Here is a 12,298-nt window from a genome sequence, read left to right as displayed (position 1 = left end):
CGAGAAGGTGCTTCAGCATACCCCAGGACTTGCCATTGCGCATCTGTCCGTCAATGGATTCGCAGAGCTCGTCCCACTGCTGCTGGCATAGCGCTTTACAGTGGTCATCGATGACCTTGTTGAGCTCCGAGATTTTCTTTTGGAGTCTGCGATTGAGCCTTTGACCCTTCCATCGACGGAGCAGGGCGTTTTTGGCCTCGATGAGATGGGCGAGTCTGCTGTCCATTCGCTCGACGTCGAGATCAGTTTCCACTTTCTTTGTGGCCGCGGAAGCGTCGTTGCGGATGCATTCGCACCATTCTTCGAGGCTGGTGGTTTCCCTGGCTCTCCCGGGTTCTTCCCGAATCTTGCGAAAATGGTCCCAATCGACGAACGTGAATTCCTTGACCCTACTCCGAGCCACCTTGAAGTGGGTCTCGAGAATGTAGTGGTCGCTGCCAAACTCCATGGCGGTGTTCTCCCAGCCCACGTCCTCGACGTTCTTGACGAAGGCGAGGTCGGGTGTCGTGTCCCGGGTGACGGAGTTGCCGATGCGCGTGGGAAAAGCTTTGTCCGTGACCAGAGTGAGGTCCATCTCGTTGGCGTCTTGCCACAGGTTGCGCCCCTTGGTAGTGTCGTAGATGTAACCCCAGAGGCCGTACCGGGCGTTGAAGTCGCCGACGACGACCAAGGGTCGTGGGCCGGCCAGGTCGGTTGCTTTCTTGAGGATGGTCTTGAACTGTTGGCGCGAGTCCCTGGGGTTGCTATAGATATTGAGAACGAAGACACTGTTTCTGCGCTGATTCCGCTGCGGCGCCTCGAGCAGGATCTCAACCATGACATATTCGATTCTACCGCTCCCCAGCTTGAGGTCGTGGGTGAGATGAGTGAGCCTTTTATCGATCAAGGTACAAATGCCTCGCCCCCCAGGCCGGCCCGACACGGCCCTGTAGCCCTGGAGCGAGGCAGCGGAGACTAATGTTTCCTGAAGAGCAATGACCTGAGGTTTGATCACCAAAGACCTGAAAAACTGCTGCAGCGGGGCTTTCCTGTTAGAATACCCCCTGCCGTTCCATTTCCAAATGCGAAAACTCTCTTTGGATCTATCCATTATTGGGCTGACCGGACGGACTACCACCTAACGGGGCAGTTAGGGCTGCGCAAAGAATGGGACCTTCTGTCGGAGCGCTGGTGGGACACTTAAGTCTAGCTTCCCTCAGCAGCGGTTGAACGACGGTGGCGGATGAAGCCATTCGCGCTTCAATGGCGTCGATGCGATCTGCGACACGTGACAAGCTCACCGGTTACAATTCGTAAATTGCAATGTGTCGTGAACAAATTAACCAAGAAGATAATTATTGAATTTTTGTGAATTAGTTGAATTTGTTTTTTATTTCTCGTGCTACTAATGTCTGCTTCATCTAATAACCTAGCTAAATGATAGGAATTATGATATCTGCCACAGGCGATTTTTTTTAATTCCGTAAAGCTTAATTTTGAACATCCGGTATATCAACGCGCGTGCCCCAGTGTTCGATCTTAGGACCACTGCTTTATTTCAGTACATAAATGATATAGCCTCTATCCCACACACACACAAAAAAATACTCCGGTACGCCGACGACACCAACGTTTCTTTTCTTTTCTGGCACTAGTCTATCAAAACTAGGAACAGGTGAGAATAACTGGCTGCTTTAACTCTCTGAATGGCTTGATAGTAATGAATTAGAGTGTTATACAAAAAAAACAAAGTACGTTCTTTTTAGAGCTCGTAAAACCAGCGCTAACAATGTTTCCTTACATTTTCATACCAACGCGATAGAGCCGTATGGATTCTATGAAATTCCTAAGCATTTTTTTCATGAAAACCTGTCAAGGATAACACAAATTACCTGAAATTAAGACTCTGCAGGGTAATAGGAGCATTGTGGAAAATAAGAAATTCAATCCCCAGGTAATTCAGATGAATTCTTTACTTTTCAATGATTCATTCCGATATTTATTTTTGTATTGTAATGGGGTACCACTACTGCTTAAATATTAAAAACATTTTAGTAATTTAGAGCTCTAGTAGGCTTAAAACATAGCGAAAGCACACCGTCATTCCGAGGCTGCCTCGGAATATTGAGGGTAGACCTGCTTTACAAACGCAAGCTTGCGACATACATGCATACAGAAACAAAAAAAGAATACCTCCAAAGTTTTGAACTTTCGTTCATTGGTATGAATCGGAATTTTTATCTTAGAACAATAAAATATAGAGTATCAAATTGAGAGCAAATAACGATGAACAAACTCTAAAATATAAAATACCTATACTTTCGAACGAGAATAAGAATCTTAAAATAAATCAACCACACTCGTCAGTAGCTGCTTTTAAGGGTACTTTGACTGAAGTAATGCTTCTTTAAGCTTATGGAGCTTTGTGTTTTAGACATGCTCTTTTATTTTCCTTTTTTTTAGACACATGCATTTTTGGCTTCATTTTTCTTTGTTCCTCATGTGCAATTGTGCCTGTGTTGCCTGTGCCTTTGTTCCTCATGTGCAATAGTGCCTGTGTTGCCGGGCGATTTAAGCACTGATTCGGATTGATACCACGTTTCTGTCACCATAAGTTTGTCAGGAGCAAAGCCAAACCTAGCGTTGAGTGAAAAAATCTGTTGTTTAATACGGGCAGACTGCATTAAGACGGATAAAAGATAGCCAGCTCTTATTTTTGCCATACAGGCTGCCAACTTCATGTTGTGCAAGATATGATGCATGAATAACGGTTCCATACATAACGTCATCATTAGCAGCCTTATTACCCCATACAAGCCATACCCCGTGGTCGCCACCACTGGTGGCATGTCTCCGAAGGAAGCATCCAATTATTTCAAAACGGCGGTTTCTTTAATATTACTTGAAGTCTCCGTAGAAATACCCTGTATAAATAGCCAGCGGACTCGACCCGTTGGTCAGGTTTCGACGATCCACGACTGTGCTCGCCACAGACGTTGTGCTTTGAGTGTAACTTTTTTTTTCTGGGCACACGTTCGCCCAATAAAGAGTTAGATTCATGACAGACAGTTTTGGCTCGGCAATGATCTACGTAGTCATCACAACATAATATGCAGCTGTACGAAGTGGCTTGAGTGCTAACGTTTGGGAAATTCCCACTTATTTGGTCTAGACGGTTGCTTTGTGGCAGATGACGAAAAACAATCGTCAAGCGATTTTCGCATACCGCGAGCTGACTTAAAAAACCCAGGATGCAGCATCAACATGCTATGCAAAACAGTGCGTACGAAAAGTATAACAGAAGACAATTACTTTCTCCACTTGTATGAATATTCTGACTTCGCCCTCTAACCTGGTTATTTAAACAGAAAATGACATTCATGTTCGTTAGATACCAGTCACAGTGTTACGAATAATAAAAATCCACCCGACAAGCAATTATGTCCCTAAGTGGTCTGACTATGTGTGGGAGGCTGAGCCTGAACAAAAATTCACTGCCCGCAAATTTTGAAGCACACATACAATTATTGTAGTCCATCTAAATGTTAACCCCCACACCACCGGTGAAAGATATTTGCGCTACATTAATCTCCGATTGACACAGCCTACCTTGCATACATAAAGTTTGTCGCAGATGAAATTATCTTTATAAACAACCTGCCTATACCTATGCCTATAGGTATACGTATATAGCTATAGGTATATAGGTATAGGTATAGCAGATACCTATAAATGCCTATACGGCATTCTACAAGCTCCAAAGCATGCGTTACACACACCCGCCAGGTACAAAGGAAAAGTTTGCAGAGCGAACAAGTACATGGAAATGAAGGAAGAATGCACAAGACAGAGCGTTATCTTCCAGCAGCACTTTATTACAGGAAACAACGACTTGTACAACTCGGCGACAATATGTTACATGTATGCATGGCCTTCCAAAAAATCCATCCTATTTATTGCTCAGAAACACAAAATTGGTGTACACACAATCTGACATAAATTTCAAAATCGTATCGGCCATGTTCATTAATTCCGTCTGTAAGTACGTGACTTTTTACTTACAATAATGATAAATGTGTTAAAGGGCCACAGGCTTCAACCTTGCTACATTTATTGCAAAGGCCTGCACGTTTTATTGCGCGCTAGTTGTTTTTTTTAAAGTTATCTCCGTGTTAGGCTATCGCCCATTTTGGCAACTGCACGCGCGCGGCTCCAACATGTGGTGTCAAAATCCTGCAACAGAAACCTATCAAAGTAACAAAAACCTATATATAAGGTCCTTTGGTAAATGCCTGCGCCAGAAGATTTTGCGGAGCGGGAAACACGCCATTGAGGCCATGTTTAGGGCACCACCTATAGTTAGTACGTAATCTTTTTCCCGACTACAGTGTATGGTATCACGCGAGAATCATTTTAGTGCAAGCTAAAAATATTTCGGCAGTTTTGGCATACCGACTGCCCAAAGCACTGATGACACCAATCCTCTTCCCCGCAATGTACTCACATCTGCTCTTTCGATAAAAAAGAGAAAAAGGATAAAAATCCAATTATAGTTTCATTCACTCAGTACGTGCTGATTTTCAAGCCGACATCGAAGCAATCTTGGTACACGTGGGTGCATGCGTAGGTCTTGTATGGTACCGGTCCTCCTATGCATTGCACACGTTGCGAATATTGCGAACAGACCATTTCTTCTTGCGGTGCTCAAGTACAAAGACACAGACTCAAACATACAGCGCTGTGTCACGTTTCCTTCACTGCGCAAGCGTTCTTGAGCGATTTATCCCCAACTAGTCCATAAGGCGCCTGCACTTGAAAGACATGAGTGAAGGAGTACTGTGACCTTGCGCTGAATTAGATTTCACATGCCTAATCGAAACGCGCACTCTCATCTGAAGCCGACGGCATAATTGAAGGTGTACTTCCCTTTGTTCGGCTTTTTGTATCTTTCGCTTTCGAAAGTTATCTTTGCCGCTGGAAACAACGCAGTGCTCGCCCGCTAAACTTAAGGCCCCTAGACCACATAAGTCAAACACGAACCACGCCGCGGTTCACCACCTGAAGTTCATTCATTCTTCGTGTGGTGTGTGGTGCGGTGAATGAACCACACGGTTCATTCACCGCACCACACACCACACGAAGTCAGGAGTGCCATACTTCAAATCTCTGCAGCGCTAAACGGGACTGAAAATACATTTTCTTCGGCAGATTTTCTCAGCTGGGTTCTTTCACTCGCCGGTTACGAACTCGACGGACGCGCTACGCCAACGCGTAATGTAAACAACATCGGCGGTAGGCAAGTGCTGATTATCCAGACTAAGGACTTCCAAAGCACGTTTCTATTCGTTTCGAGCACAAGAAAAATATACATACAAGAAGTACGGGCGTTGCAGCTATCATTATTAGGTGCATTGTTTTAGCAGACGATCGCATTGAGCCCGCCTAAATATATATAATGGCAGTCGGAAGCCGTTGAGGCGCCCGTTCCCACGTTGACCGTCGGCGTGGCTCGGCGACGTAACGGAGCGAACGAACACAGCGAGTGATGAAAGAGCGACCGCAGAGCGCAGCAGGGGATAGCGGGGGAAAGACAGCGATAACGAAGAGAGGGCGAGGATGAAACGGAGGAAGCCACCTTGAAACACCATCAGCTCGCGCTCACGTCCGCGCATCCGCGGCAGCGGTGGTGCCGGGCGAGGCGGGGGAAGTAAGAGAAACCAGAAAGCTCGCCTTCTCGCATAGCGTTCGCGGTGTTTCCCGGTAAAGATTACGGTGGCATAAGCTGCAATTGAGGAGCACCGGCAACTGTTTTCCGGTTTATATGGTATATAGCGTCGCGGCTCTGCCAGTCGGTGCGGTGATGGCTGCGAGGTCTCAAAGTCTCGCGAAATGAATACATGTATAGTACTGTAGGAGGAACGTGACGGCGGCCGTACGGGTCGTGCCTTCGTGCCCTACGCAGAAGGGGAAGGCGGCGAACCGAGCGGCGGCTGCGACGACCAGCGTGGATAGCTTTCAAAACGACACTGCGCGTGCCGAGCTGGCGTTTCGAGCACGCGCTGCGCTTCTTTATTTTTTTCTCTTTGCAGCGCCGACCACAGCGCTCCGCGCTACGGCGTTGGTGGGCGCTACAGTACTGCGCTCATATTTCGCATTAGGAAGTTTCGTAATCGTCGGTAATTTTTTTAAAGAAACAAGTCCGTGCAAATTTGTGTAGCTTCACACTACTTCTCTGTTCATAATTTATTTCACGTTTTTAATTTCAGTGAATCGCGAGAATTCTTTACTGTTTTGTTTTCTATTCTCTTGATAAATAGGTATTTAATAACTTTGTTTCAAATAGACTGCTCACCTATGTACTACACTCGTTTCTCTGGTCTTTCGTATAGTCCTGCTTTTTTTTCTTTCTGTTCTTAGAATAACATTTAAAATAATTCCTCTTAATATTGGCATATTTCCTTAGAAAGTACACGCCATAAATGGCGAGCTTCATCGTCGGTACCATCGTCATTATCATCCCTATTACGCACGCTCCTGTACGAGACGAAGAAGGTGACGACTCCTTTCTGGGCAGCTCATTCTTCGACAACGGCTGATTTCCAGACGCTGTCGGCTCCGCAGAGTGAAGTCGCAGCAAAGGCCAGCCATCGTCGGTGGTCCCTGGATCCGCTTCAGCCAAGCACCGCCATTACGTGCCTAGGAAGCATTCAGGGCCTGTTTGTACAGGCTGCGCACCAGCAGCAGAAGCATCGATGGCAGTTCCCGATGAGGCCTCGCATCCCGCCGTGGCGGGTGCATCGTTGAGCAGGGAGGTGCAACACTGCTGCAAGCGGCGATCGCACATTCCGCCACCGCCAAGTGCCTTGATGCCGTTCGAACAGGAAAAGAGGCGTTCGGTGGCCGCCATGAAGGCGAAAGAAAACAACCGGCGCGTTAGCAGCCGCCTAACAAAGATGCAGCGTCCTCTCCGCGCCGCCGACAAGGAGCCCCTCCAGCGCAAGTTAGCCGAAGCAGTCGCCGTCCACCGAAGGAAGTACCCGGACTACGCGCACCACCCGCGTGAGGCCCGCCGGCGCAAGGAGCAGGAACGCATTGCCAAGCAGGTTACCAGCTAGCTGAAGAACGCCAGTTCCTGGGACAAGGAGCAGCAGCCGACAACTTGCACGGTCGCGGCCCAGGGTCGAAGCAGCCTGAAGTTCCAGCAGCAGCTGCATCCGCTACCACTGCCGCCGACGCCAAGCAGCAAACACCGTGGTACCATCAGTGCTGCTCGAGTCGGCGCTTCGGGCGCAGGTCAGGGAACTGTGGCTTCTATGACGACGGACAATGTCCCGGCCACGACCAAGGATCTCGAAGGACACATGGTGCCTGTAAAAGTGGCTGCCTTAAGAGCCTTGGCTGAATTGTTGAAGAGGCAGCCGCAACACTTCCACAATTATGCTGAGCTGACCTTGATCAAGATCTTCGGAGCATTCAAGCAGCCTGAGGAGAGCCGTGCTGCCGAGCTGTGTTCTATAGAGGCTGCTGCTGCGTTACCACCCGAACAAACAATGGGGCTCCTACACTCGCTCACCGGGCAGTCGGATGACCGTCGCTGCAATCAAGGTCATGTCTCGTAACGTGGAAGTGCATCCAAAAAAGGATAATTGTGGAACTTGTGCCTCAGATGATGTCCTTTTTGGTGAAGGCATAGGATGATGGCGAGAATTGTCTATCGAAGGCGGAAGTATTTTGTAGGGTGACGTTGCATGGCGTGGTCGGCTCTGAATGGAAAAACTTGATTCCGGTGTTCTAGTGGTCGATGTAGACCACCATTTGTCTATTTTTTGCATATCGGACTGCTTTGCGCGTCGCCGTGAATTGCAACCGTCCATTTGATAAAGACAAATTAACGAAGCAACAATAAATACGTTAATATCTCTGATTATGCACACTGACTGGTCTGAGGTGATTAGTGACAGTAATGGAGCATCTTCTTTCTCTCGCTTTCAAAGAATAATGGTCGATTTCTACGATCGCGCGTTTCCGCTCCGAGTTTGCAAAAAAAGGCATAAAAAGGCAAGAAAGCCTTGGATATCTTCGGCACTCTATAGCAGCATACAAAAAAGAAAAAAAGTTATACGTGGAGTTTCAGAAAAGAAAGGAGGCTATAAATTTAAAAAATCCAGCAAATTGCAAAATAAAGTGAATTCGAAAATTATAGAGGCTAAAGATGCCTAATATTTGCACACGTTTGACAATGCTACTGTGTCACAAAAGAGTGCGTAATCCAAGCGCGCGCCGCGTATCACGCAAGCCAGCGAAAGAACACGCCGGCCCCGCGGCAACTTCAACATAGACGGAGAGCGCATACGCCTCAAGCAACAACGCTAACAACGGCGCCGAAACGTCTGGAAGAGGCTCGACGAAGCGACGTTAACTGGAGAGGTAGAGAGAGAGAGGGAGCACACGCGCGCGCCGAGACACCTTCTCACCCGGCGAGTCGACAGACATTACTACAGCGTGAGCGCGCGCGCCATCAGCATGAGTCATCACCCCCCCTCCAGAATGTTGCGAAAGCGGCGGTCGAAGGTACGAGAAAAGAGTAGAAGCTTCCCAAGCTATGGCAATGCTACGAGATCACGACACCGATAAGAATGTTCGAGAACGCCTGTGGAAGCTATATAACCGCCGTGCGAGAATCGTTTAGCGGAGTCCAGTGAGGAATTCAAGAGTTAGTCCGCACCGGTGAAGTGATGTAACGTGAAGACAGAGCGTCTGCGGAAGAAGGGGATTCCCTGGCAAGCTAGTCGACGAGTTCTTCGAGCGTCTGCATTTCCGGAAGAAGTTCTTTCTTCGAGATTTGCCCCCAAGTTACGCCGAGATCGTCCGACTCCAAGACCAACCAGCACGGTGAATACGATTGGACACTTAGTGTTCCTTTTTATTTTGTGTTTCACGTGTTGGACTCTCAGTGCTTGTCGTTACTTTCTTGTGTTTGTTAATACCCATCTGATTTGTATTGTGTTGTGTCTAGCCTAAGTGTGCAAGTGTGTGTGTAACTGCCTTGTGTGAAGAATATATTTTGTTGTGTTTTGACAAATCTGGGCTCTGACTCGGTCTTTGGACAGCAACCAGCGTTCGCTGGCGCACCAGAGGGCCCACTCTTAATTGTCCTTGCATTCGTGGGATTATTTTCGGAAGCTGATAAGTCGGCTTTGGAATTTAGTCCGGCGTCTGCGCCTCGTTCAACGGGGTCTGTGACATACTGATCAACATAGATTCTGGAAAGCCTACAATGAAGTTTGCGGTACAAGCAGCATTGATATGTTCCTGGAAGAATTCGCTATCGACGAAGTGACCCTTTCTATAACTGAGCTGCCGGATAATTTTAATGAGCACTTCTGATCTTCCGGTAAATTAAAGAACCCCATGACAAGAGCAAGTGATCACATGTATTACGTTCATTCACAAGTAAGAGAGCGTTTTCTCAGAACTTACGAGTGAGGCGAAAATGATGGGCATTATCAATTCCTTGAACAACAGTAGTGCAGCAGGTCTTGATGAGATTAAAGCTGAACCAATTAAAGCGGTTGCTACCATGTTTGCTCTCCACCTCACTCATGTATGCAACTGCGTGCTTTAAGAGGGGCCGTTCCCGGATGAGCTCAAATTAGCCCTGATAAGTGTTATTCGCAAGGGAGGCGCGAAGAATGATTTCGACAATTGCCGGCCGATATTAGTGCTAGGTATTGTTTCGAAGGTTATTGAACGTGCTTTTTGTCATCTCTTTGAACATTTAGTGAAATTCAAGTTAATTTCACCATACCGGTTTGGATTCCAAAAAACGAAGTCAACAGAATTAGCACTTTGTATGTTACAGAATGGCTTATAAAAAACACTGAACAAAAATTACTAATAATTGGAATATTCCTGGATATGAAGAAAGCCTTTGATTCCGTCAAGCATCACATCTTACTAAGTAAGCTTCCTAGATAGGGCATATGAGGGCGAGCCCTTGAACTTATAGAAAGGTACCTAAACGATCGAAAACTGTGTGGCATATGACTCAGGCTTCTGAAACATAAAGCCTACCGTGTGGTCAAAATTAAGATTTGCGAAATGTTTAAAAATCGCCTGTGGCAGGTAGCATAATTCTCATCGTTGAGCTTGGTAATTCGAAGAGGCGGACAATAGTAGCACGAAAATTTGAAACATATTTTCAACTCATTACCAAAAATTGTGGTACCATTATCAGTGGCTATGGTGTTGGGCTGCTGATCGCGAGGTCGCGGGATCGAATGCCGGCCACGGCGGCCGCATTTCGATGGGGGCGAAATGCGAAAACACCCGTGTACTTAGATTTAGGTGCACGTTAAAAGCCCCAGGTGGTCCAAATTTCCGGAGTCCCCCCCACTACGGCGTGCCTCATAATCAGAACTGGTTTTGGCACGTAAAACCCCATAATTTAATTTAATTATGGTGATGAGCTGCTGAACACGAGGTCGCGGGATCGAATCCCTGCCACGGCGGCCGCATTTCGATAGGGGCGAAATGCGAAAACACCCGTGTACTTAGATTTAGGTGCACGTTAAAGAACCCCAGGTGGTCCAAATTTCCGGAGTCCCCCTCTACGGCGTGCCTCATAATCATATCATGGTTTTGGCACGTAAAACCTCATAATTTATTTTAAATCTATGGGCGTTCCAGTTTTTTTTTGTCTGCTTCAATGTATAAAACAGCATATTGGTATAAAAGTAAGTGGAACAACAGTGCATTTTTATGTCGAGTTTGATAAAGCATATCTTCAAAGTGGTGTCATTCTGTGAATTAATTCCAAGTGGATACGCCTGACAAGCTCACCGGCTGCAATTCGTAAATTGCAATATGTGTCGCGAACTAAATAACTAAGAAGATAATTAGTGAATTTTTGCGAATTACTTGAATTTATTTTTTGATTTCTCGTGCTACTAATGTCTGCTTCATCTAATAACCCAGCTCAATGATAGGAATTATGCTATCTGCCACAAGCGATTTTTTTAAATTTCCGTAAAGCTTAATTTTGAACACCCAGTATATTAGCGGGCGTGCCCCAGGGTTCGATCTTAGGACCACTGCTTTATTTCAGTACATAAATGATATAGCCTCTCTCCCACATACACACAAAAAATACTCCTGTACGCCGGCGACACCAACGGTTTTTTTTTTCTGGCACTAGTCTATCAAAAGTAGGAACAGGTGAGAATAACTGGCTGCGTTAACTCTCTGAATGGCTGGATTGAAATGAATTAGAGTGTAATAACAATGAAACAAAGTACGTCCTTTTTAGATCTCGTAAAACAATCGCTAACAATGTTTCCTTACATTTTCGTAACAACGTGATGTAGCCAGGTTGTTACGAAAATGTAAGGAAACATTGTTAGCGATGGTCTTACGAGCTCTAAAAAGGACGTACTTTGTTTTATTTTTATTACTGCAATACTAGACCAAAATCCAATACTAGACCAAGAGTTCCAGGTCGAAGAGGTGCTAACCGCACTACAATAGCTCAAGACCAAATCAGCCTCGGGCCCGGATGGTATTACCAATAAGATCATCAAGAATCTAGAACCGAACTCAATCAAGTTCCTTACCGAGAAAATCAACACAGTCTGGAGGCAGGGCATCCTTCCCCCCAAATAGAAAACGGCACTAACAGTCTTAATACCAAAACCCGGCAAATTTCCCAGCACAGATAACCTGAGACCAATCTCGCTCACATCATGCGTCGGCAAAGCTGCCGAACATGTTATCCTTAAACGCCTTACCAAATACCTAGAAGACAATGAAATTTACCCACATTCAATGATCGGCTTCAGAGCGGGGCTATCGACACAAGACGCAATGAAACTCATCAAACATCAGATCATCGACAACAAATCCAGAGACCTAAAAGCCAAATTAGGACTCGACCTCGAAAAAACATTCGATAACATATCACATGAGTTTTGACTAGAGACTATCTCGGACCTTAATCTCGGCCCTAGATTCCATGCATACGTCAGTTCTTTCTTAACCAGCAGAACAGCTACGCTCAAGATGGGAGAGCTGACGTCGCAAATGCTCACCCTAGGTAACAAGGGCACACCACAAGGAGCAGTCATTTCACCTACCGTTTTCAACCTAGCCCTGGTAGGACTAGGCAGAAAACTCAGCACTATGGAAGGCATCAAGTACACAATGGACGCCGATGATATCACAATATGCATGGTGCACTGGTGGTTGCAACGGCTTTATTGAAACGACTTTACAGGATACCATCTATGCAGTTGAAGAACATCTGGAATCAACAGGCCTGAGA

At 46.3% G+C, this 12,298-nt stretch overlaps 1 protein-coding gene across 1 annotated transcript; it reads left to right on the top strand.

Moving 5' to 3' along the window:
- Positions 1 to 6,731: 6,731 nt before the first annotated feature.
- Positions 6,732 to 7,598, top strand: LOC119442695 (transcription factor SOX-18). The gene is made up of 2 exons (XM_037707666.1): positions 6,732 to 7,082; positions 7,158 to 7,598. The coding sequence occupies exons 1-2, from the start codon at positions 6,732 to 6,734 to the stop codon at positions 7,596 to 7,598; spliced, it is 792 nt and encodes a 263-aa protein (XP_037563594.1).
- The last annotated feature ends 4,700 nt before the right edge of the window (positions 7,599 to 12,298 follow it).

This window comes from Dermacentor silvarum, chromosome 1, assembly GCF_013339745.2.
Source record: "Dermacentor silvarum isolate Dsil-2018 chromosome 1, BIME_Dsil_1.4, whole genome shotgun sequence".
Lineage (NCBI taxonomy): Eukaryota > Metazoa > Arthropoda > Arachnida > Ixodida > Ixodidae > Dermacentor > Dermacentor silvarum.
Note: the sequence above shows the minus strand (reverse complement) of the source record. Positions and strands in the feature narration are given on the sequence as shown.

What these genes read in the sequence shown, in the direction of transcription:
- LOC119442695 (XM_037707666.1), top strand. Translation starts at nt 6,732, where the DNA reads ATGGCAGTTCCCGATGAGGCCTCGCATCCCGCCGTGGCGGGTGCATCG. An exon ending in AGGAACGCATTGCCAAGCAG is followed by an intron (nt 7,083 to 7,157) that starts GTTACCAGCTAG and finishes GTCGCGGCCCAG; the next exon opens with GGTCGAAGCAGCCTGAAGTT.